Source organism: Pseudophryne corroboree, assembly GCF_028390025.1.
Source record: "Pseudophryne corroboree isolate aPseCor3 chromosome 3 unlocalized genomic scaffold, aPseCor3.hap2 SUPER_3_unloc_36, whole genome shotgun sequence".
Lineage (NCBI taxonomy): Eukaryota > Metazoa > Chordata > Amphibia > Anura > Myobatrachidae > Pseudophryne > Pseudophryne corroboree.
Window position 1 is genome coordinate 327,599 of NW_026967526.1, and position 27,377 is coordinate 354,975.

Below are 27,377 nucleotides of genomic sequence, written 5' to 3' on the forward strand. Positions count from 1 at the left end.
CATCGACAGCACTCCCTCCCTTGGGAATAACTTTGGGACGTCCCGTACTGTATAAGACTCCATTGTCCCCTAGTGGATGAAAGAGAAAAGAGGATTTTCGTGCTTACCGATATATCCATTTCTCTGAATCCTCTAGGGGACACTGGACGCCCGCCTCGGTGCTGTCAACCTGCTGTGTTCAAAGTTCTTGTTCAAACAGTTCGTGCAAACAGCGTTGGTTTTTCTGTTAAGAGTTTCTTGGATGCTGTTTGCTTTGTTGTACGGTTTGGTTCCTCGCCAAGTACTATAGTATCATGTCCTATTCTCTCAGTCAAATTTTTCAAACTGAGGGAGGAGGGATGTGAAGGGGGAGGAGCCGGCTGTGCAAACAATGCTAATTTTAGATTGTGCCACACCTCCGGTTGCAAGCTTCACACCCCTACTGTATAAGACTCCAGTGTCCCCTAGAGGATTTAGAGAAATGGATTTATAGGTAAGTACCAAAATCATCTTTTTTTGGGTTATTTAGGTAGAACGTCTTGTATAAAGGCAGAAGATATAAGGAGAGAAGAAGAGACACATGTGACTGATATAAAGGCAGAAGATATAGATGGAGAAGAAGAGACGTATGTGACTGATATGAAGGCAAAAGATACAGCGGAAGAAGAAGAGACGTATGTGACTGATATAAAGGCAGAAGATATAGAGGAAGAAGAAGAGACGTATGTGACTGATATAAAGGCAGAAGATATAGAGGGAGAAGAAAATACGTATGCGACTGATATGATGACAGAAGATACAGAGGGAGAAGAAGAGACGTATGTGAGGGGTGATCAGCAGTGTAAGGAGGAGATCCCTACAGATATCGGCACAGGTGAGTAATAAACACTTATTACAGAAGTCACATATTCTCATTGCTCAGTCACTACAGCAATCTCTTATTCTTCACCCTCCTCCGCCATCAGCCCTGTTTTCAGTTGGGTGTTTATAACACAAGGTTATCCATGACAAACATCAGATGAAGAGCGTTATTACACACATCACTATAGTGTTATTAAAAGTAACAAGCAGAGCCACTACGGTCTATGCATACTTGTATCCCTTCAACAAAACTCACCTGCTCCCTGTGGCTTTTCTGCATTCGACATTACGGCCTGTCCACTTTCCCTTCACCCATCACGTCCATTTGGGATAACCGGGATTTCCCCCCAGGCTCTACATTGCGGTCCCACTCGTGGCTCCGTTTGGACCCGCACCCGTGTCTGGTGTTTGATTTTATAGATGGGTCCTCATGGCGTTCCCTTCAATCGCTAAGTGACAGATATAATATTTCCCAACCTGTAGTATATGAATACTTACAACTCCGCTCCTTTTTAAGCTCCCTTCCCAAATCCCAGGTTATTCGCCAGCCTACCCCCTTGGAGCGTCTTTGTATTTACTCTCCCATGCGGCAGGGTATTATCTCCATACTCTACGGTTTGTTACGTTCCCTGAAGGCAGTAAATCTACTCCCCCATGAAAGTAAGTGGGAACAGGACCTAGGCCCACCCCCCGACGAAGACTCCTGGGAAACCATTAGACAAAAAGTAGCCCAGTCTTCAATTTCCTCCTTGGTAAAGGAAAATTCTTATAAAGTCTACACGAGATGGTATCAGGTCCCTGCGACCTTGCATAGGATCTTTCCAGGGTCCTCTCCACTATGTTGGCGTGGATGCGGCCAAACCGGAGATTTCAAACACATATGGTGGTCATGCCCAAAAATACACATGTTCTGGACTCAGGTGGAAGCTCTCATTAGTTCTATCTTCTGTTCACGAATAACCCTGGGCCCATGGTCTGCCCTGCTGGGCCTTCCCTTACCCAATTTGGATAGCCATGCAAACAGCCTAGTACTTCAAATCTTACATGCAGCCCGCTGTGTTATAGCTAAGAATTGGAAAAAACCAATACCCCCCCTAGGAGCATGCTAATAGCTAAAATTTGGCATATCTCCACGATGGAGAAAATCACAGCATCCTTACATGACAGATCGGACAAATTTAGGAGGATATGGGAACCATGGTTCATCTTTATTACACCCTCCACCTCAGGGGTGTGATGTAATGTGATGCGGTATGTTGCATTAACCTATACCAAAAAGGTCATAATAAATATAAGAGATGCTATGCCGTCCTTGGTTGGACAGTTGACATGGTTTGTACCAGGGAGGTATTGCCCTTCAAGGCACATCCCCACCCTGCTAGCTCCTCTGACGATCCACCACTCTCCCATCCCCCCCCCTTTCCCTCTCTTTCTCCCACTCTATCTGTCTCCTTCTCAGATTCTTCTTTCTTTTTACTACTTTTCCTCTTTATGTTTATCATTGTTTAAACACAGAAAAATTGTAGTCGATATATACATCTGTCATTATTAACGTACTCCATTGTTCTTGTTATATTGGGTTACCCCTCCACGGGATAACATGTATGTGATTCAATATTTATTCGGAGTTGTCATCTCCTGTCTGTATTGTAACAGTTTACTCGACTTAATAAAAATATTAAATAAAAAAAATTAAAAAAAAAGTAACAAGCAGAAGTTTATTTTTAGGGATCATATATAAGTAGTATTGTGTTTTTTGTGGAGTGCCTAATTTGTATGGGATCTAAATTTCTCAGTTTAGCAACCTTTTATTAAATAACCTTCATTTTGTTAAATGATTTTTTTTTATACTCCTTGTATATAGTAGACCTATTTGGCCATTTGTGGTCAGGTTTATATCTTTTCATTTAGTGAGTTGTAGTCGTGGTGTAAAGGACAGTGTGTGATTCCTGATTAGTTAAAAAAACAAATACCAAATACTGAGCAACATCACCAAACAGGTAATTTCAACTTTAAACTTGTCATTTATTTTGTACTGTCTGGACATGGCTACTAATAACAGATGCACAGACATAATTCTTAAAGCTATGTGTGCAAATGCTAGGAGCTTAGGAGACAAAATTCCAGAGCTAATTGTGATAATGACCAGGGATAACCTGGATATTGTGGCAATTACAGAGTCATAGTGCAGTGAGTATCATGACTGGGACATAGCTATACCAGGATACAATTTATTTAGGAAGGATAGAATGGTCAGTGTAGGAGGAAGGGTAGCAATGTATGTGGGAAAAAAGCATAAATGCTACTTCAATTAATACAAAATATTGAAGACAAATCTGTGGCCCTTTTGGTCACCACAGAAACCGGGAAAAAGGACATTATTCGCATTGGGGTGATCTCTAGACCACGTGGCCTGGGGCAGGATTTGGACAGGAATCTATTGTTGGACATCACTAAAATGGCTTTAAAGGGAGAAGTCATAATCATAGGAGACATTCATTTACCTGATGCAAGGGGTGGGGGTCTTTTGCAATTTCAGCTGCAAGTGGTAAATTCCTTACAGGGAGCATCTCTCAATAAACAGCAGATATTTCCCTTCTGCATAGAAGAGCGGTCCGGAAAGAAAGAAGTAAACTTCCTTTTTGGGAGCACTCTTGTTAACTTAATTGCAATTAAAATATAACCTTTAATAACTATTCACTAAAAATTCATATATATGGATCTTACTTAATTAAAAGAAAGATTACTATTGACTGAATTCTCTTACTATCAGTATTATATCAATCAGGGTGAAAAATATTTTATTTAGAAGAAATATATTCATATGTGTAATACTTTACCATCTAGAACACTGCCAGACAGCCGTGGGCTCTCCCTATTGTTTCCTGTAAATAGAATCAGTTACATGTGCATGGTATCCACACATACACCTTATTCATTATCATTTTCATAAGGGAGACGCTGAGGCTTATATATACTGTCTATGTATGGTAGGTATCCCTTCCATACCTACCATACATAGACAGGAAAACTATGTATATAGGAAACTCTAGGTCTGTAAGACAATACAGAAGGAAACTATAGGTCAGTAAGACAATACATAAGAAACTATAGGTCAGTAAGACAATACAGAAGGAAACTATAGGTATGTAAGACAATACAGAAGAAACTATAGGTCAGTAAGACATTACAGAAGAAACTATAGGTCAGCAAAACAAAAAATAAGGAAACTATAGACCAGTAAGACTACAGTAAGCCACGATACGTCAGTAAGACCATACAGTAAGAAACTATAGGTCAGTAAGACAATACAGTAGGAAACTATAGGTCAGTAAGACAATACAGTCAGAAACTATAGGTCAGTAAAGGGCCCTACACACTTAAATATTATCTGTCCAATCTGGCTGATTGGAAAGAAAATCTGGCAATGTCTGGGAGCAAATGACAATCAACCATTTGCTCCCAAAATCAAGAAAATGGACAAACACACTTCAGATAAATTGGTTTAATGAAACAAATGTAACCAATTTGTCTGAAAGTCCCTTTTTGTCTGTTTTCCAATCTTTGAGAGCAAATAGTAAATTGCCATTTGCTCCCAGACATTGCCAGAGTTTCTTTCCAATCAGCCAGATTGGACAGATAATCTTTTAGTGTGTAGGGCCCTAAGACAGTACAGTAGGAAACTATAGGTCAGTAAGACAGGAAACTATAGGTCAGTAAGACAGTGATACAGTAGGAAACTATAGGTCAGTAAGACAGTGATACAGTAGGAAACTATAGGTCAGTAAGACAATACAGAAGGCAACTAGATGAGTAAGACAATACAGAAGAAACTAGGTCAGTAAGAATAGAGAAGGAAACTATAGGTCAGTAAAACAATGCAGAAAAAACTATAGGTCAGTAAGACAATACAGAAGGAAACTATAGGTCAGTAAGACAATACAGTAGGAAACTATAGGTCAGTAAAGACAATACAGAAGGTAACTATAGGTCAGTAAGACAATACAGAAGGAAACTATAGGTTAGTAAGACAATACAGTAAAACTATAGGTCAGTAAGACAATACAGTAGGAAACTATAGGTCAGTTAGACAATACAGTAAGAAACTATAGGTCAGTAAGACAATACAGTAGGAAACTATAGGTCAGTAAGACAATACAGTAGGAAACTATAGGTCAGTAAGACAATACAGTAAGAAACTATAGGTCAGTAAGACAATACAGTAGGAAACTATAGGTCAGTAAGACATACAGTAGTAAACATCTACAAAGCCTTTTTCTCTTACGTCCTAGAGGATGCTGGGGACTCCGTAAGGACCATGGGTTATAGACGGGCTCCGCAGGAGACATGGGCACCTAAAAAGAACTTTTCCTAAGGGTGTGCACTGGCTCCTCCCTCTATGCCCCTCCTCCAGACCCCAGTTAGATTCTGTGCCCAGAGGAGAATGGGTGCACTGCAGAGAGCTCTCCAGAGTTTTCTGTGGAAAAATAATTTTGTTAGGTTTTTTATTTTCAGGGAGTCGTGCTGGCAACAGGCTCCCTGCATCGAGGGACTGAGGGGAGAGAAGCAGACCTACTTAACTGATAGGCTCTGCTTCTTAGGCTACTGGACACCATTAGGTCCAGAGGGAGTCGGAACACAGGTCTTGCCCTGGGGTTCGTCCTGGAGCCGCACCGCCGTCCTCCTCACAGATGCTGGAAGATGGAAGCCGGGTGAGTATGAGAAGATAGAAGACATCTCAGGCGGCAGAAGATTTCAGATCTTCGTGAGGTACCGCTGCGCGCCATTGCTCCCAGACACAACACACAGAGGCAGCACTGATGGGTGCAGGGGGGGGGGGCGCCCTGGGCAGCAATAATCCCCAAAGTTTGATGCACAAAGAGTATGATTAGGCTGCGGAGGCAGTAAATCCAAGAATCCCCCGACATTTTATTACAATTGCACTGGGACAGAAGCCCGCCGTCGGGTGGCGGAGCTTGATCCTCACCACTAACCAGCGCCATTTTCTCCACAGAAGCTGCATGAGGACGCTGGCTCCCCGGTCTCTCCCCTGCTGGGGGGCACATTGGTAACGCAGTGAGTGGGAATTGGATATATATATATATATACGCTATCTGGTCATTTATTTTTTCCAGTGTTATTAAGCGCTGGGTGTGTGCTGGCATACTCTCTCTCTGTCTCTCCTAAGGGCCTGGTTGGGGTTTTGTCCCCTTATAGGTTTATCCCTGTGTGTGGGGGGTGTCGGTACATGCGTGTCGACATGTCTGAGGCGGAACGCTTCTCCAAGGAGGAGGTGGAGCAAATGAGTGGTGTGTCCCCGTCGGTGGTGCCGACTCAGGAATGGATGGACATGTGGCATATGTTGAATGCAAGTGGTCCATAAAGGTGCAGATTTCGGCCCTATCCATTACTGGATGCACTGGGGTGGCAGCTTTTTCACGCCAGGAACTCTTGCTAAACAGTCCGGACCATCCCCTACTACATTCCAGCACAAGATCCATACCGGAAGGTGTCTTATTTGGCTGAGCTGTTGAACTTTGTCCACCGCACTGCATGAGGAGCTCACCATTTACCACCTTGGAGCAACTTATCCTCTAGCGGTAAAAGCCACAATTTTGGATATATACACCTCCTAAATCTGTAGTTGCTGGACATATTAACTATTGGGGGAACAAATCTGGAACTGACTTTCCTAATTCAATACCACCTATATTCCTGGCCTATGGGTAACCCTGGTTTTATTTATTCTACCATGTGTACTTTTTAATGTCATTATTTGGAACTACCATTGATGGTTTATATTCCCATATTAAATACATTCATTTTTAACTAAACATTGAATTATCAGATATTATTTTTGTTTTATGTAATAATCTAGCGCAGCCTCGATTGCTTTTTTTGTATATCTACTGTGGAAGTGACTTCCCGTTTTTTACGGCTGCTGCTTGACAGAGCACCCCATATCCAAGTGCCCGAGAACTCTGGGTTATTCCTTTCTCCTACACAAAGACCTATTTTGAATCTAAAATCCCTAAACCTGTACATGAAAAGATTCAAATTCAAGATGGAATCGCTCAGGGCGATTATAGCCAGTATGGAGGAGGGGGAGTTTATGGTGTCACTAGACATAGAGAATGCGTACCTTCATGTCCCCATATATCCTTCCCATCAGGAATACCTGAGATTCATTGTACAGGATTGTCATTACCAATTTCAGACGTTGCCATTTGGTCTTTCCACGGCCCCAAGGATTTTCACCAAGATAATGGCTGAAATCATGGTGCTCCTGCGCAAGCATGGAGTCACAATTATCCCATACTTGGACGATCTCCTGATAAATTCGAGATCAAGAGAGAAAATTGCTGAACAGTGTAACGCTCTCTCTGAGAGTGCTCCAGCAACACGGTTGGATTCTGAATCTACCAAAGTCACCGTTGATTCCGACAATTTGACTAATGTTCCTAGGTATGATACTGGATACGGAACAAATGAAGGTTTTTCTTCCGTTGGAAAAAGCCCAGGACATCCAGAACATGGTCAGAGACCTGCTAAAACCGAAAAGGGTGTCAGTTCATCAATGCACTCGAGTTCTGGGGAAAATGGTGGCGGACTACGAGGCCATCCGCTTCGGCAGGTTCCATGCGAGGACGTTTCAATGGGACTTTCTGGACAAATGGTCCGGGTCGCATCTGCACTTACATCGGAAAATAACTCTGTCCCCAAGGGCCAGAGTGTCTCTCCTATGGTGGCTGCAAAGTGCTCACCTGCTGGAGGGTCGCAGGTTCGGAATTCAGGACTGGATCCTGTTAACCATGGACGTGAGTCTCCGAGGATGGGGAGCAGTCACCCAAGGAAAAAATTTTCAGGGACCGTGGTCAGACCAGGAGTCCTGTCTACACATCAATGTGTTGGAACTCAGGGCCATATACAACGCCCTTCGACAAGCGGAGAGTCTTCTTCGAAACCTACCAGTTCTGATTCAATCAGACAATGTCACAGCAGTGGCTCATGTGAACCACCAAGGCGGGACAAGAAGCAGAGTCGCGATGGCGGAAGCCGCAAGGATTCTTCGCTGGGCGGTAAAATCACGTAAGTGCTCTGTCGGCTGTCTTCATTCCGGGAGTGGACAACTGGGAAGCAGACTTCCTCAGCAGACATGATCTCCATCCAGGAGAGTGGGGACTTCATCAAGAAGTCTTTGCAGACATAACACGTCTTTGGGGAATTCCTCAAATAGACATGATGGCGTCACGCCTCAACAAAAAGCTTCGGAGGTATTGTGCCAGGTCTCTGGACCCTCGGGCAGTAGCAGTAGACGCCCTGGTAACACCGTGGGTGTTCCACTCGGTCTACGTGTTTCCTCCTCTTTTTCTCATCACAAAAGTGTTGAGGATCATAAGGCGAAGAAGAGTACAGACGATACTTGTTGTTCCAGACTGGCCTCGAAGGGCCTGGTACTCAGATCTTCAAGAGATGCTCACAGGAGATCCCTGGCCTCTCCCTCTGAGATAGGACCTGTTGCAACAGGGGGCCTGTATATTCCAAGACTTACCGCGGTTACGTTTGACGGCATGGTGGTTGAACGCCGAAACCTAGCGGAGAAGGGGATTCCGGAGGAGGTCATCCCTACTTTAATAAAGGCTAGGAAGGAGGTAACATTGAAACATTATCACCGTATCTGGTGAAAGTATGTGTCTTGGTGTGAAACCAAGAACGCCCCTACGGAAGATTTTCATTTGGGGCGTTTTCTCCACTTCCTGCAGACAGGAGTGGATATGGGCCTGAAATTAGGTTCTGTTAAGGTACAGATTTCAGCCCTTTCGATTTTCTTTCAGAGGGAATTGGCTTCTCTTCCAGAAGTCCAGACGTTTGTAAAGAGAGTGCTGCACATCCAGCCTCCTTATGTGCCTCCAGTGGCACCGTGGGACCTGAACGTGGTGTTGCAGTTCCTAAAATCACACTGGTTTGAACCACTTAACAGGGTTGAGTTTAAATTTCATACCTGGAAGGTGGTCATGTTGTTGGCCTTGGCATCGGCAAGGAGAGTGTCAGAATTGGCGGCCTTGTCACACAAGAGCCCCTACTTGATTTTTCATGTGGATAGAGCGGAATTGAGGACACGCCCTCAATTTTTGCCTAAGGTGGTTTCTTCATTCCATCTGAACCAACCTATCGTGGTGCCTGTGGCTACGAGTGACTTGGAGGATTCCAGGTCCCTGGACGTAGTCAGGGCTTTGAAGATTTATGTAGCCGGAACGGCTAGAATTAGGAAAACAGAGGCACTGTTTGTCCTGTATGCTGCTAATAAGATTGGCGCACCTGCTTCGAAGCAGACTATTGCTCGCTGGATCTGTAATACGATTCAGCAGGCTCATTCTGTGTCTGGATTGCCGGTTCCAAATTCGGTTAAGGCCCATTCCACTAGGAAGGTGGGCTCTTCTTGGGCGGCTGCCCGAGGCGTCTCGGCATTACAGCTTTGCCGTGCGGCAACTTGGTCGGGGTCAAACACCTTTGCTAAATTCTACAAGTTTGATACCATGGCTGACGAGGACCTAGCTTTTGCTCAGTCGGTGCTGCAGAGTCATTCGCACTCTCCCGCCCGATTGGGAGCTTTGGTATAAACACCATGGTCCTTACGGAGTCCCCAGCATCCTCTAGGAGGTAAGAGAAAATAAGATTTTAAACCTACCGGTAAATCTATTTCTCCTAGTCCGTAGAGGATGCTGGGCGCTCGTCCCAGTGCGGAAACTCTGCAAGACTTGTATATAGTTGTTGCTTCCATAAGGGTTATGTTACAGTTGGTGTCTGTTTTTGACCGTCACTGTTGTTGTTCATACGGTTAACTGGTTATGTATGTTCCAGGTTACATGGTATGATTGGTGTGGGCTGGTATGAATCTTGCCCTGGGATTTTTAAATCCTGCCTTGTAGTGTCCATCTCCTCTGGGCACAGTTCTCTAACTGAGGTCTGGAGGAGGGGCATAAAGGGAGGAGCCAGTGCACACCCATAGGAAAAGTTATTTTTAGGTGCCCATGTCTCCTGCGGAGCCCGTCTATACCCCATGGTCCTTACGGAGTCCCCAGCATCCTCTACGGACTAGGACAAATAGATTTACCGGTAGGTTTAAAATCTTATTTTAAATAAGTTCCTCCTAACACCGCACAACTGCTCAGTGCGCAGACATTTGTGAGCAAAATAAAAAACCTATGGAGAAATATCACCAATAACTTTTTGCGGCTAATTGGTTAGGGAGTTTTTGCGATGAACTGAATCCCCCCCCATAAAATGTTTATACATACAGTATGATGTTACATTGAGATTACCGCTGGAGGAAACTCTGCCACAATATTATTAAATGTGTAATTTATCCCATCCTCGTATGGGTGTAATATATAAATATATTCTTACTGAACAGGATTACCAGCACTGAATCAATTATCACCCAATATAATATACATGCCGATGTTTAACAACAAATACACTTGTTTCTTTATTACTTTATTCAACTTTATACATTTACCTTTGTGTTTAATATATCACTGATTTATCTTACATACTTTACTGTACTTAATAAAGGTTATATATTATTTATTAGTGCGCAAACAGGACAGCACTTTCTCTTCTTTGCTGTTTTATTATTGCAAAGCCCATGTCACCTCCAGTAATCCCACGTGAGCGTCCATGTCACCTTTAGTAATCCCAGATGATCGTCCATGTCACCTCTAGTAATCCCACATGAGCGTCCATGTCACCTCTAGTAATCCCACATGAGCATCCATGTCACCTCTACTAATCCCACATGAGTGTCCATGTCACCTCTAGTAATCCCACATGAATGTCCATGTCACCTCTTGTAATCCCACGTTAGCGTCCATGTCACCTCTAGTAACCCCACATGAGCGTCCATGTCAACTCTAGTAACCCCACATGAGCGTCCATGTCACCTCTAGTAACCCCACATGAGCGTCCATGTCACCTCTAGTGATCCCACATGAGCGTCCGTGTCACCTCTAGTGATCCCACATGAGCGTCCGTGTTACCTCTAGTGATCCCACATGAGCGTCCGTGTCACCTCTAGTAATCCCACGTGAGTGTCCATGTCTCCTCTAGTAATCCCACGTGAGCATCCACGTCACCTCTAGTAATTCCACGTGAGCATCCACGTCACCTCTAGTGATCCCACGTGAGCGTCCGTGGCACCTCTAGTAATCCCACGCGAGCGTCCTTGTCTCCTCTAGTAATCTCACGTGAGCGCCCCTCTCACCTCTAGTAAACTCACGTGAGCATCCGTGTCACCTTTAGTAATCCCACGTGAGCACCCGTGTCACCTCTAGTAATCCCACGTGAGCGCCTGTGTCACCTCTAGTAATCCCATGTGAGCATCCACATCACCTCTAGTAATTCCACGTGAGCGTCCGTGTCACCTCTAGTAATTCCACGTGAGCGTCCGTGTCACCTCTAGTGATCCCACGTGAGCGTCCCTGTCTCCTCTAGTAATCCCACGTGAGCGTCCGTGTCACCTCTAGTAATCCCACGTGAGCGTCCGTGTCACCTCTAGTAATCCCACGTGAGCGTCCGTGTCACCTCTAGTAATCCCACGTGAGCGCCCGTGTCACCTCTAGTAATCTCACGTGAGCACCCGTGTCACCTCTAGTAATCTCACGTGAGCGCCCGTGTCACCTCTAGTAATTCCACGTGAGCGTCCACGTCACCTCTAGTAATTCCACGTGAGCGTCCACGTCACCTCTAGTGATCCCACATGAGCGTCCACGTCCCCTCTATTAATCCCACATGAGCTTTCAGTGTTGATCAAGCTCCAGTCTAAGCATCCTAGCTTTTTTTGTTTTTTAATAAACATAAAAGCAATGATTACAGGTAAAAATGTCTGTTATAGAATTATATATTGTATCCTGTAACACCCTTGGTCTTGTCTACTCATTTTATATATTAATGTATTTTATTTCCAGGAGATGGACACACAAGCAGGAATATCTCAGAAGGACATCTAATGTTATCCCTGGATTCTGAAATAACAGATGACAGTAGACAGGATTCTCCAGGAGATAACCCTATTACCCCAATTATACATCCAGCTCTATCAGCTGATCCCTCTGATTCTGGGGAATGTTCTCCTGATCACTCTGATATTGGTGCATCTGTTATAGCTCTGAGAGTAGATTCAGTGTTTCCCTGTTCTATAGATGCCAAATGTTTTACACAGAACACAAACCTTATTACTCATCAGGCAGCTAAGGCAGATGACAGGCCATTTCCATGTTCTGAGTGTGGGAAATGTTTTACATCTAAATCATATCTTGTTAGACATGAGAGAAGTCACACAGGTGAGAGGCCATTTTCCTGTTCTGAGTGTGGGAAATGTTTTGCATGTAAATCAGTTCTTGTTACACATCAGAGAAGTCACACAGGTGAGAAGCCGTATTCCTGTTCTGAGTGTGGGAAATGTTTTTCATCGAAATCACATCTTGTTAGTCATCAGAGAAGTCACACAGGTGAGAAGCCATATTCCTGTTCTGAGTGTAGGAAATGTTTTGCACGGAAACCAGCTCTTGTTATACATCAGAGAAGTCACACAGGTGAGAAGCCATATTCCTGTTCTGAGTGTAGGAAATGTTTTGCACGGAAACCAGCTCTTGTTATACATCAGAGAAGTCACACAGGTGAGAAGCCGTATTCCTGTTCTGAGTGTGGGAAATGTTTTGCACACAAATCACATTTTGTTATACATCAGAGAAGTCACACAGGTGAGATGCCGTATTCCTGTTCTGAGTGTGGGAAATGTTATTCATCGAAACCAGATCTTGTTATACATCAGAGAAGTCACACAGGTGAGAAGCCATATTCCTGTTCTGAGTGTGGGAAATGTTTTGCATGGAAATCACATCTTGTTACTTTTAATTTTAGTATCAAATATGCTCAGCCAGAAATAGAGTGTACTATAGGCAGAAAGCACGGCATTGAAAAATAGATCACATGGATCAATTCAGTAAAGTGACATTACCTGCTTATATAAAACCCGTTTATATTGGTGTAGTATGCAGTGTCATATTATCTGTTAATATATATGTGTAAGATCGGGACAATAATAAAGAGGAAATATTTCTGGATATAGCAATCAGTTGTACTTTTGATGGAATTACCAGTAAGTCAGACCGATACGGGGGCAATTAATGCAGTATAATCATAATGTATTGAAACATCATTGGCAGCCCTATAAATTGCCTTCTCCCAATACGGACTTACAATAAAGTACCTCTGAGCAATATTACTGTATCAATGGCATATTGAAATACCCTCCACGCACACTAGAGCATATATATATAACCTGCATACACATTATAGTAGCAGACAGGGGATTAAAAGCGCTTATATCCCTAGGTCTGCTTTAAGGCATTAATAAAAACTGACACCCTGCGGGTCACTGGAGAGAATCAGTGAAAATAAAGGCTGCTTAATCGCGGACATCACAGCTAATACAAGCAAGCGGTTAACATTGAATTGTATTCTAGGATTGCTGCGTGTTTATGGCACCTATATTAAATCATAGAAGTGGTTGGCATTGAATTACAATCCATTATTGCTGCATGATAACAGCACTTATACTTAATCAGATAAGCTGTACACTGAATGATACAGTGTGCAACATAATTAATATATGCTTCCCTTCCAATTTAGATGCTATTAATAATAGCAGCCTACTGCCGTAGCAAACATTGTTGCACAACGTGATCTGGCTGCCTGCCAAGAATTATAGCTGAGCTTAGATAAGATACATTAGTTTCAAAAACAAAATTTTGTGAAACATATTTAGTAACACATTCAGGTAGTAATATTACCAATAAAAGGATACAATTAATATAATACACAGACACAGTAAAGACACCCAGGCTGTTTTAATTCTTTTTTACATTTATTCTTCTTTGTATTGTCTCACAGTGTCATAATCTTTTCACATATATGTTGTTAATATTTCGCATAGTGTTTTCGATCTAGTAAGATAGATTAATCATATTTTAGGACAGTAAGTAAAAGTTAAATTTTAAAAACCTAGTGCACCACTAACAGATCATCTTCTTCTTGTTGTTTGTAGTCATCAGAGAAGTCACACAGGTGAGAAGCCATATTCCTGTTCTGAGTGTAGGAAATGTTTTGCACGGAAACCAGCTCTTGTTATACATCAGAGAAGTCACACAGGTGAGAAGCCATATTCCTGTTCTGAGTGTGGGAAATGTTTTTCACACAAATCACATTTTGTTATACATCAGAGAAGTCACACAGGTGAGATGCCGTATTCCTGTTCTGAGTGTGGGAAATGTTATTCATCGAAACCAGATCTTGTTATACATCAGAGAAGTCACACAGGTGAGAAGCCATATTCCTGTTCTGAGTGTGGGAAATGTTTTGCATGGAAATCACATCTTGTTATACATCAGAGAAGTTACACAGGTGAGAAGCCGTATTCCTGTTCTGAGTGTGGGAAATGTTTTGCACACAAATCACATTTAGTTATACATCAGCGAAGTCACACAGGTGAGAAGCCATTTTCCTGTTCTGAGTGTGGGAAATGTTTTTCATCGACATCACATCTTGTTATACATCAGAGAAATCACACAGGTGAGAAGCCGTATTCCTGTTCTGAGTGTGGGAAATGTTTTTCATCGACATCACATTTTGTTATACATCAGAGAAGTCACACAGGTGAGAAGCCGTATTCCTGTTCTGAGTGTGGGAAATGTTTTTCATCGACATCACATCTTGTTAGACATCAGAGGAGTCACACAGGTGAGAAGCCATTTTCCTGTTCTGATTGTGGGAAATGTTTTTCATCGACATCACATCTTGTTAGACATCAGAGAAGTCACACAGGTGAGAAGCCATATTCCTGTTCTGAGTGTGGGAAATGTTTTGCACGGAAATCAGTTCTTGTTAAACATCAGCGATTTCACAGATGAGAGGCCATTTTCATGCTGTGAGAGAAATAAATCTGCTCTTGTTGAACATATTAGACATTACCCAAGTACGGAACCATTTACATCTTCTGGAGTATAATTATCACTGTCGTCCAATGTTCCTCAAGGGTGAATCCGATCTCTTATGCTTTATAAAATATACATGCTACCACTGGGTGATATAATCAGACGTCATGGCCTGGTCTACCACTGCTATGCAGATGACCTGCTTTTTGCACCATGTACTGAGAACCTAATACCAATCCTAAATGGTTGTCTAGCTGAGCGCCAGGGGTGGATGATGCCAGTTGGCTGTGACTCAGTCTTTGTGAAACATAATAGAAGCTCCCGAACAAAGGACAAGCTTTACCAACCATCTGGATTTATGCTTTGGTGTTCAGAATTGCAAAATACTGAACATGTGCTGAATCTTTGTGTTGTCCTGGTATGTGGCTGACACAGACATCAGGTATCCACCACATACAAATCCTCGTTCTTTCATCTGTGGACCATAGCCAGAATCAAGCACTTGATTCCCTCAGAAGTTCATAGACTACTGCAATGCCATCTACCTGGGTCTCCCAGCAAAAGAATTACAGAGCTTGCAGCTAGTACAGAATGCAGCAGCCAAGCTGTTACCTAACCAGCTAATTCCTGCCACATAACACCCATTCTCTACTCCCTTCACCGGCTGCCTGTAAGATGACAAATCTATTTCATAATTGGCTAACTGACCTTCCCAGCCCAACATTACATGGTCCAAGGTACTAGAAGCAGCTTCTGCCTCCTTACTGCCCTGCTTGCTTGCTTGCTTGCTTGCTTCTACAGATGGACTGTTACCAGCAGTACCAAGAATCTCCTGTCATTCATTTATGGGTTGAACGTTTAGCTTTGACCATGGAACTCACTGCCTTGCACAGTCCAAGAGGCCTCCACTCTAAAGACCTTCACAAGCAGACTGATGACTGTTACTCACGCTTTTCATTAATGTATCTCTATTTACTTCCTAAATAATACATCCCAAAGGCTTAGGTCTTTTTTCTGCTGTTTATTTTGTATCTTGTGCTTTGTGTAAATGTGAATGTCTAATACCAGTTTCCACAATCTGTATTGCTGCACGACAATATGGCGACCATTGGAACGTGTTTTCACTTCTTCTAGTTTACCTAACTTGTTGCAGACACTCATCTTGATCAGGAGTGCTGAGTGTTTTCTGATACAAGATCCTATCCATATATACCCTGTACATTATCATGTGCATTAGAGTCACCCGGGTTCCATCTGCGGTGGTTTGTTGTATGTTACATCTATATGGTGCAGATACTCCTCTGTATGATATCATAATAAAGCTTTTGTTTGCATCTAATTATTACATTAAAGCTTTTATTTTTTATTCTGTTTTATATTCCCGTCTGAGTAATTACGCCATAATGTCTAATCTCGGAGTGGACCCCAGAAGATGTAAAGAAACCGTGTAAGTTTTCCATCATTCTGTTTTGTGTAAGCATACAGGTTAGTGATGGCACAGTGGTCACTGACCGTCACCTTCAGGTGGTATAATGGAAGTGGGACTGTCTGGGCTTATTCTAGTCTACTGCAGAAATAAAAAAACTCAGCCTTTATCCTGCTTAAAAAAATTACAAAGGCCGTAAATCAAGCTTGGTCGGACAAGACAGAATCCACATTAATGGTGGCACATCATCTAGGCTGAAGACCCATGCTTCTGGTATATATGGCATAACTCCCTCTTCACCCACAAAACCTTCCCTTCACCATTCACAATGTCCACCATTGCTCCTTCAGAAGGGACACAACTTTCCTTTGCTTTTTTCACCTCCTCCTTCACAGAGCCCAGGACCATCTCCATGACCATTTCATGTTTATCTGGAGGCCTGGCATCTGGGAGGTTCATGGCCTGAGATGACCACAGAACTGCCAGGTAGTGGGCAAAAAGGATCCACAGCCCCCTGAGGAACTGGAGAGTCCAAAGATCGACCCTGCATGAGGTAAAGAAGGGTCAAACACAGGGTCTGTCTTACCTATTTCCTTCCTAAAAGCTGCTCTTTACCCACTTTGGTACCTGTGGGATCCCACTCTAATTTCCCTTGAGAGTCCTTACCTTCAGTAATCCCTTCTACACCTACCAGTTCCTTCCCCTTCCAACCACTCCTCATTTTTAAGCTTTTCACCACCTGCTGTGTGAGTCCCATCCAACTACTCCATTCCTTGACTCATTGGTGTAGCAACCCCCTTCTCCCCCCCCCCCACACCCACCACACTGCTACACTGCAGTTAAGCTGTGAGGCTTGCTGCTAGCAGTACTCACTACTCAGCATACACACTCACATCATGATTACACAGCTGTGCCATGTCACAACTGAGGGCCTGAGCTGACGGGAGGAAGCCTCAGTTGTAGGGGCTGAGATGTAGTGGAACCTGGGAGGTTGAATCAGACCCCTGGACATGTAAGTTACACGTAGGAAGATTGCCCGAAGGCGTGACCACGACAACCAAAGTAAAAGTCAATAATCATTTATTAAACAAGCTCCATGTGTCACAGCAGTGGTAAAATAAATATTATAATCAACAGTAAGTATATCACAGTTCCTGGGTACTACGGGTTGGCAATGGCCACAGGGCTCTGGTAGAATTAGGTACAGTTCTTATTGTCCTTGAGATGGAAAGTCCTTACCAGGCCCGACTGTAGTAGTGAGAATAGCCCAGGAACACACCAGCTGATGTTCCTCGGAAAGCTGGTCCGCTGTTGATGAAGTAGCTGTTGTGGGTACTGGTTGGAACCAGTCAGGTGTTAACACGGAGTGGATGCTGGATGGTACCAGCCAAATGATCGTATGAAGCTTGGGAGCGATGAAATACTGGTACCGGTGGTTTGTGGAAATCTGCAGGAAAAGCACCGGCACTTTAAGAGAAGCTGATCTCTGCTGGAAGCAGATGGATCTGTAGCTGGAAACTGGAGTAGTCACGGAGGACTGCAGAGTCAGGCTGCACCGCAGGTGGTAGGCTGGTGCGGGTCTCTTAGTGGAGGCTGGAGACAGGAGCTGGAAACCTGGAAAAACAACCACAGGAGAGAGAGACTGGAAACAAGGTTTGACAACCAAAGCACTGACGATTTCCTGGTTCAGGCACAGGATATTTATACCTGCAGCAAGGCAGGCATTGGCTGAACAATTATGCAGATTCCAGTAGAGCAGCGGATTGGTGGAAACTGAGGCATATGATAGAAACCAACATGGCTGCGCCCATGTTAGCACTTGGAGGGAAAGCTAGTTTGAGAAACCATGTGGAGATTCAGCAGTAATGGCGGCGCAGGCCGCGGAGGGCAGGAGACGCCACACTGACCACTTGCATACTGGAACCACATGGATGAAAGCGGAGGCCGCGGCAGGCATGAGACGCCACACTGATGAATCTGTATACTGGAAACAGGAACGGCGGCAGAGGCCACGGAGGGCTGGAGACGCCATTCTAAGACTTAACATGAAGCCGCTTGTGACATCGCTTTAGAGTGACAGGAGGGAGATGTACAGTATGGACATCAGCAACGCAGGCGAGATCCGTCCCTGGAACGCTGAGCCAGCCTCAGGAGACATCTGAATGGTAAGTAATGGCGTTCAGATACCCGGATTGTGACATGCCAGAGACACTGTCTCACTGACAAACAGGATGAGACACTCCCAGAAAGGCATGTATGTATGAGTACGGAGAGAGTGGGCGCAGTGGGGCTTCATGACTGACAGCTGAGCCTGTCACGTCAGTGAGGTGATGGGGCATCCCATTCCCAGCTGGAACAGCACACTATATGTAAGAGCCGGAGCGGTGCAGGGCTACTGGCTGACAGCCTATCATCTCGGTGCAGCGGCAGAAGTCTGTAACTGATGGGAAATAACATCTGGCCCATGGCTACTGTGAGGAAATGAGAGGTCTGTGACAATATAGCTATGCCTCATTTCTCATGTCAGATATGTACTTTTTATCCCCATATCCCTATACATTCATCTGTTTCCTCATTCTCCATAACATGTCCATTACTGCTCACCCAATATTGTGTTTAAATCAACCTTAATATTAATATATGCAATTGTGTTACGTTATCTGTTACCCTTTAGATAATGTATTCATGTTAGACCTGGTTTTCTATTGTTTACTACCACCACAGTGGACACTTAAACGGTGAGTCATATAAGGTACCATTGTCCCTTTTTGTTTACTCCCTATTGTCCAACAGTGAGCTGACCAGACATGGTTGCTCTCTGGCTGATGTAATCACCTTGATTAGAATATGTATTGTATTCCAATGCTGTAAGATCCTTAGACAAATATGTCACACACACCCCTGCTATATGAAGCTACTGGTAGAGCTAACCAGAGAGTTGAAAGGAGAGATTCTTTGCTCTCTGACTAAGAAGTGATGTTCTGTCAGGAGTTTGTGGTGGGAATTTTCATGTGGAATTGGATTACAGAGGTGTGCTGAGCTGTTTATAGCCCATTCTGTTCAATAAACCACCGTTGTTTTTTTATCTACCACTGTGCCTGAGTGATTTGGAACTCTGTATCTTCACAGCTACTATCAATGGCGGGTAACTTCCTTGATGGTAAAACTAGGTATCATCAGGTAGACCATCAATGATTCCTGATCATCAATGGTTGATGGCCAATCCTAGACCGGACCCTGACAGACCACAGCCATCACCGGATCCACAATGTGTACCTGGAAGCTGCCACATCTGGCACTTTGACACCTGCCAGCAGATCTACCTTCTCTTAGAGAGCCACCTCTCCACAGCTTTCCACATCTAGGCTGGAACTCTGCAGGTTTCCTTCACCACCTGCTTGGATCTCCTTTTGCATCAGCATCCCGGCCAGCCTCACACAGGTCAATGGAAGCAGCATTATGATAACTTTTGACTCTATTTGCTGCAGCTGCTGTATAGTTCCTGTGATTTCCTCCAGCTTATTAACCAGCTCCTCATTTCATGTAACTCTATCCCAGCTGCTGCAAGTTTTTTCTCCTGCAGGGTCCACAGGTTATCCACAGGATAACATTGGGATATGATGACGCGACAGTGGATTTGCACCAAACGGTCAAAGCTTTTGGCCTCCCAGCATGCAGTGGGCCCGTCCATATGTCCCCACCTCCTGGCTCAGGCAAATCAGTTTTTTGTTTGGTGTAGCAGGAGCCAGACCATGGTCAGAGAGCTGCTGGTTTTTAGCAGCCATAAGCTTTCTTATTTTATTTCTATAGTCTATTTTTCTTGAGTGATCTTTCTAAAAAGCGTCTTACACCTACCTTAGAAAGAGTCGCTCCAACAATTCCCCGCCGGGTCGTGACAACGCTTATGTTATGATTCCTGTACTCCAGACCAGAGGAGATCTTATGGCAGAGGTCTGAGTACAGGGAAAATATGCTGGTTGTGGGAGCAGGAGAGCCTAGTAACCCCTAGCGCCCTAACTCCGTTGTCTCGCCCGTGTTATCAGAAATCCCCTGCGAGACTATGGTTGCTTGAGCCCATGGCAGCCGCGTTCGAAGGGCGGATTATGTCTGCCCAACCCCGATGCCCCCGCAGGTCTTAATGGGAGACAAGGGGAAATCCGAGACAGGGTGATAACAAGGGGCCCTCTGACTAAGCAACCAGGCCAGGGGTTACAAGCTAACTAACTAAAACCAAAGGTATGTGCGGACTAGCCGCCAGGGAAAAGGACAACCAAAGATCCACTGATCCGTTACTCCTATCCAGCACCGCTGGATACCAGAGTGGATCTGTGGGAGCGGAATCCTCCGCAAAAGCTCCAGAACATAAGTAAACTAAATAATAAACAGTAAGCGGACAAGCCACAACACACGGCTGCGCCGCGACTCACGAACACCACAAGATGTTAAAGGTGCTCGGTCAGACTCCAGGAACAGATGACAAACTTCCGAGTACAGGATCTCTGAGGACAGGAACAACCGGATTGAGCAGGACTGGAAACTCTCTGTAGCAGACACAGGCAAACAGGAAGCTATCACCGGCGTCTGTAAGAAGTCCTGAGGGTGCCTTTATTCAGGAACCCTCCAATCAAGATCCAGACAGGGTAATCTACTGAAATGCCGTGCAGCTTGCATGCTGCACGGCCAGCACATCATAAGGTAATCAGGACAGACCCAGCAACGGGGAACGCGGCTGAACGTGGCGTCCCCGTTGCTAAGGTCAGAGCAGCTCCGTGCGCCCGGCGTCTAGCGTTGCCAGGGAGCCGGCGGCTGAACGCGCACGGCGTCCCTGGTTGCTAGGCGCCAGGCCGCACCGCCGAGCGGACCCCCCCGCCTAACAGTACCCCCCCTTGAGGAGGGGTCAAGGAACCCCTAAAGCCAGGTTTCTGAGGAAATTCTCGAAAAAATGCCCTTTTGAGCCTTGGGGCATGAAGGTCCTCATCCAGGACCCAAGACCTTTCCTCTGGCCCATAACCTCTCCAATGTACCAAAAAATAAAGCCGATCCCGGGACAACTTGGAATCGAGAACCTTCTCCACCAAGAACTCCTGCTGACCCTGTACATTTACTGGTGATCTCCCCTGAGATATTTTACGAGGAAATCTACTGGACGAAACATATGGTTTAAGCAATGAGCAATGGAAGGTATTTCCGATCCGTAAAGTTTTTGGTAAACGTAACCGGAAAGCAACTGGATTGACTTTTTTGATAATGAGAAATGGTCCAATAAATCTAGGACCCAATCTGGCTGAGGTTTGTCGAAGTTTAATGCTGCGAGTCGACAACCACACCCTGTCTCCTACTTTAAAAGTGCACGGCCGCCGGAGCCTGTCAGAAAATCTTTTTTCCCGGAAAGCTGCTTTTCTGAGAGCCAGGTGCACTTTTTTCCAAATAAGTTTAAGATGAGAGGTCAGGGCCAGAGAGGAGACAGAGGAATGTTGAAAAAATGAATTAGCTCTGGGGTGAAAACCAAAAACTGCAAAAAATGGAGACACATTGGTGGAGGAATGACAGGCATTATTATAAGCAAACTCCGCCAATGGAAGAAACTCAGACCAGTCATTTTGGAGTTTGGCAGAGTACAAACGCAAATATTGTTTTAGAGATTGGTTAACTCGCTCAGTCTGTCCATTGGATTAGGGATGATAGCCGGAGGTTAATGATAATTTCATCTTCAACGAAGCACAAAAAGACTTCCAAAATTGTGCAATGAATTGTGGACCCCTGTCAGAGACAATATCAGTGGGTAAGCCATGGAGTCTGAAAACATGGCGGAGGAACAAGACTGCCAATCCCTGGGCAGATGGCAATCGGGGAAGAGCAATGAAATGGGCCATTTTGCTAAAACGGTCCACTACCACCCATATGACTCGGCATCCGGCTGACAGAGGGAGGTCCACCACAAAATCCATGGAGATATGCGACCATGGCCTAAGAGGAACATTCAAGGGCATAAGTTGACCTATAGGCAAAGAACGGGGAACTTTATGCTGAGCACAGACCTGACACGAAAAAACAAACTCTTTAATGTCTTTGGAAAGACCAGGCCACCATACTGAGCGGGAGACTAATTCCAAAGTCTTAGCGATTCCCGGATGCCCGGCAACTTTGCTATCATGAAACTCCGTCAAAACAGTTGCTCTCAAAAACTCAGGGACAAAAAGATGACCAGCAGGAGTATTTCCAGGAGCTTGATGTTGAAGCAGCTTTAACTGGGTAAATACATCCTGTGTGAGGCCTGCCTGAATGACTGAAGACGGAAGTATGGGAGTAACAGGACTGTTGTCTTGAACTGGAAGAAAACTGCTTGACAGGGCATCTGCCTTAGTATTTTTGGAACCTGGCCTGAAGGTGATAATGAATTTGAAACGAGTAAAAAATAGAGCCCAACGAGCCTGCCGGGCATTCAGTCGTTTAGCTGATTCAATGTATTGAAGATTTTTGTGATCAGTCAAAACTGAAATGGTATGGGTCGCTCCTTCAAGCCAATGCCTCCACTCCTCGAAAGCCCATTTAATAGCCAGCAATTCCCGGTTACCAACATCGTAGTTGGATTCTGCAGATGAGAATTTCCTGGACATAAAGGCACAAGGATGTAATTCAAGGGAATCAGGATCCTTCTGAGAAAGGATAGCCCCTACTCCAACCTCCGAGGCATCAACCTCAACAATGAAAGGCAATTCTGGGTTGGGATGTCTAAGGACGGGGGCTGAGACAAAGGCTTGTTTCAAGGCCTGAAAAGATAACTCAGCTTCACGTGACCAATTGGTAGGATCTGCTCCCTTCTTAGTCAGTGCCACAATGGGAGCTATTAGGTCAGAGAAAGAGTGAATAAATCTTCTATAGTAGTTCGCAAACCCTAAAAAGCGCTGAATTGCTTTTAAGTTGGTGGGTTGCGCCCAACTAAGGATGGCTTGGAGCTTCTTTGGTTCCATACGGAATCCCCGAGGGGAAATAATGTACCCTAAAAAGGATACCTCCGTGACATGAAATTCACACTTCTCCAGCTTGGCATATAGGTGATTTTCACGTAATTTCTTTAGCACCTGACGCACCTGGGTAACATGTTGTTCTACAGAGTCAGAATATATCAAAATATCATCTAAATAGACTACAACGAACCTTCCAAGAAACTCACGGAGCACATCGTTAATGAGATCCTGGAAAACTGCCGGAGCGTTAGACAGGCCGAATGGCATAACCAGATACTCATAGTGGCCTGACTGAGTACTGAATGCCGTTTTCCACTCATCCCCTGACTTGATTCTGATGAGGTTATATGCTCCTCTCAGGTCAATCTTAGAAAAAATCACAGCCGAACGTAGCTGATCAAAGAGGACAGAGATCAGCGGCAGAGGGTAAGTATTCTTTACTGAGATTTTATTCAAAGCTCTAAAGTCAATGCAGGGTCTGAGTGAACCATCCTTCTTCTCTACGAAGAAGAAACCTGCACTTAAAGGGGATTTAGATGGCCTGATAAATCCTTTCCCAAGGCTTTCTTTCACATACTCATTCATGGCCACAGTTTCAGGACCAGACAATGCATATAACCTTCCTTTAGGCAACGTGGCACCAGGAATTAACTCAATGGCACAATCATAAGGCCTATGGGGAGGCAAAATATCCGCATTGCCCTTGGAAAATACATCAATAAAATCTTGGTATTCCCCAGGAATAGGTGCGGGAACGGCGGCAGCTACTCGGATAGGAAGCATAATACATTCTTTATTACAGATGGTACCCCATTGTAAGATCTCCCCAGACTGCCAATCAATGATGGGATTATGAAAGGCCAGCCAAGGGTGACCCAGAACCACAGGAACTGCTGGACAATGGGTAAGGAAAAACTCAATCTTTTCAGAATGCAGAGCTCCCACCGAGAGCAAAACAGGAGGTGTACATAGAGAAATAACCCCATTGGACAAGGGACTCCCATCTAAACCATGCATGGTGACACACCTACCTAAGGTTAACTGAGGAATACCTAAGGCCTTGGCCCATGTTAAATCCATAAAGTTTCCTGCAGCTCCACTGTCCACAAAAGCAGAGACCGAGGAACAGAGGCTGCCAAAGGAAACTTTAGCAGGAACTAACAGTGAATTATTTGAGGAGATGAGCTGCAGACCAAAGTGAACCCCCTCACAACTCACTTGGTCAGAAAGTTTCCCGACTTGTTCGGACAACTACGGGCAAAATGTCCCTTACCTCCACAGTATAAACAAAGACCAGAATTTTGCCTCCTGGTTCTTTCTTCAGGAGACAATTTGGAGAGACCAATCTGCATAGGCTCCTCCATGTCTACAGGAATGGAAGGAACACAAGGAGTAGACCCGACAGATGCCCCTTTTTCAGCCCTCCGCTCTCTGAGCCGACGATCTATCTTAATAGAGAGCTCCATGAGTTTATCGAGAGTCTCAGGAGCGGGATACTGAAGGAGACTGTCTTTTATAGATTCAGATAAGCCGAGGCGAAACTGACTGCGCAGGGCTGGGTCATTCCATCCACAGTCGTTCGACCAACGGCAAAACTCCGTACAATAATTCTCTGCGGGATTCCTACCATGTCTAAGAGCACGCAACTGACTCTCCGCGGACGCCTCTCTATCAGGGTCATCATACAATAGCCCTAAAGATTTTAAAAAGGCGTCTACAGACGATAAGGCCGGATCGTCTGTCTTTAAACCAAAAGCCCAGGTCAGAGGATCCCCCTGAAGCAGAGAAATAATAATTCCAACCCGCTGAGCCTCCGTACCTGAGGAGACTGGTCTTAAACGAAAATTAAGTTTACAAGACTCTTTAAAATTAAAAACCTGTTTTCTATCCCCAGAAAAACGGTCAGGCAGATGCATTTTTGGTTCAGGGATGACCCTCGGGGAAGTCCGTAACAGATCTTCCTGTGACCTCACCCAGAGGGACAGATCCTGAACCATCTGAGTAAGTTCTTGAATCTGACTAACTAGAAGCTGGCCAGGATTTGGCCCAACACCGGCGGGATTCATAAGGCCGACAAATTCTCCCAACTGAATAAGTGAAAAAATTAACTCCTGTTAAGTTAAATCTTTTCTTTTGTCGGGCCGGTGATAATGTTATGATTCCTGTACTCCAGACCAGAGGAGATCTTATGGCAGAGGTCTGAGTACAGGGAAAATATGCTGGTTGTGGGAGCAGGAGAGCCTAGTAACCCCTAGCGCCCTAACTCCGTTGTCTCGCCCGTGTTATCAGAAATCCCCTGCGAGACTATGGTTGCTTGAGCCCATGGCAGCCGCGTTCGAAGGGCGGATTATGTCTGCCCAACCCCGATGCCCCCGCAGGTCTTAATGGGAGACAAGGGGAAATCCGAGACAGGGTGATAACAAGGGGCCCTCTGACTAAGCAACCAGGCCAGGGGTTACAAGCTAACTAACTAAAACCAAAGGTATGTGCGGACTAGCCGCCAGGGAAAAGGACAACCAAAGATCCACTGATCCGTTACTCCTATCCAGCACCGCTGGATACCAGAGTGGATCTGTGGGAGCGGAATCCTCCGCAAAAGCTCCAGAACACAAGTAAACTAAATAATAAACAGTAAGCGGACAAGCCGCAACACACGGCTGCGCCGCGACTCACGAACACCACAAGATGTTAAAGGTGCTCGGTCAGACTCCAGGAACAGATGACAAACTTCCGAGTACAGGATCTCTGAGGACAGGAACAACCGGATTGAGCAGGACTGGAAACTCTCTGTAGCAGACACAGGCAAACAGGAAGCTATCACCGGCGTCTGTAAGAAGTCCTGAGGGTGCCTTTATTCAGGAACCCTCCAATCAAGATCCAGACAGGGTAATCTACTGAAATGCCGTGCAGCTTGCATGCTGCACGGCCAGCACATCATAAGGTAATCAGGACAGACCCAGCAACGGGGAACGCGGCTGAACGTGGCGTCCCCGTTGCTAAGGTCAGAGCGGCTCCGTGCGCCCGGCGTCTAGCGTTGCCAGGGAGCCGGCGGCTGAACGCGCACGGCGTCCCTGGTTGCTAGGCGCCGGGCTGCACCGCCGAGCGGACCCCGGCGCCTAACAGCTTACCCATGAGTACAGTGCTGTTTTGGCAGGCGTCTGTGTTGGATATACTAGCAAGTCCAGCAGAAGTTATCAGGCTGTGGCTGGAGCATGGGGAGAAGGTAAGGCATCGGTTCTGCTTAGAGGGGGAACACGGACACAGCCGCACTGTTTTGGAGGAGACTACCAAACAGTCACTAATGCTGCTGCCACCTAGGGTGCACCAGCGCTAGGCCTTAGGGATCATAGGCTCCTGAGGTAGTATGGGATTGATGTCACCAGTGGGGAGTCAGATGCTCCCCTGTTCACCCCTCCCCCCGGTTCATGACCAGTTTCATCCGAGTCCGCCATGAACCATTTTCCCGCTTTCGCCTGAGACGCTGTGTATCTAAAAAGACCCAGTCGTAACATAGGCGTCTGTGTTCACTGTAGGTTCACGAGGCGAGTGTGTACACTATTAGCGTCTGGATCCACTCAGCGTTCGCTAATGTATTGTTCAGTCCTGGAAGCGGGATGAGTCTCCCTGTATCACATTCTACTGAGCACGGGTAATACAGCACTAAGTCTCTATCTACCTTTTGAGAATGAATAGTTGGATAAGTGCCGGATGCATACGAGTCTAATAATTATTTACTGTTGTTTCTTTTGCTATGCGTCTGAATACGGTTAAACTCCTATATAAGGTAATAGTTACATAGTTACATAATTAGTGAGATTGAAAAGAGGCAAAATGCCCATCGGGTTCAACCTGTATTCTGTGATCAGCTGATCATATTATAATGTACCTGCTGATGTAATGGCTTAGTACCAATTGACAACAATGATTCTTACCACTCTCAGATTAATGTCACTGTGGTAAATGCTATAACCCTGGATTCCCTTTCCAGTTAGAAATTTGTCTAATCGGTTTTTAAATGCATTTACAGAGTCTGCCATTACTATCTTCTCCGGCAGGAAGTTCCACATTTTTATTGCCCTTACCGTGAAGAACCCTTTCCTACTTTGTATACGCAATTTTCTCTCCTCTAGCCTCAGCAAGTGCCCACGT

The 27,377-nt window shown here is 45.0% G+C and overlaps 1 protein-coding gene across 1 annotated transcript; it reads left to right on the forward strand.

Annotated features, from left to right (window-relative positions):
• Positions 1-513: 513 nt before the first annotated feature.
• LOC134984106 (zinc finger protein 260-like) lies at positions 514-15,934 on the forward strand. Its single transcript, XM_063949737.1, has 3 exons — positions 514-853; positions 11,808-12,750; positions 13,949-15,934. The coding sequence occupies exons 1-3, from the start codon at positions 619-621 to the stop codon at positions 14,808-14,810; spliced, it is 2,040 nt and encodes a 679-aa protein (XP_063805807.1). The 5' UTR covers positions 514-618; the 3' UTR covers positions 14,811-15,934.
• Positions 15,935-27,377: the final 11,443 nt, after the last annotated feature.

Bases quoted from the DNA above. Each gene is read 5' to 3' on its own strand.
- LOC134984106 (XM_063949737.1), top strand. From the start codon at position 619: ATGAAGGCAAAAGATACAGCGGAAGAAGAAGAGACGTATGTGACTGAT. The intron at 854-11,807 runs GTGAGTAATAAA...TTTTATTTCCAG, and splicing joins CCCTACAGATATCGGCACAG to GAGATGGACACACAAGCAGG. The intron at 12,751-13,948 runs TTTTAATTTTAG...TGTTGTTTGTAG, and splicing joins TGGAAATCACATCTTGTTAC to TCATCAGAGAAGTCACACAG.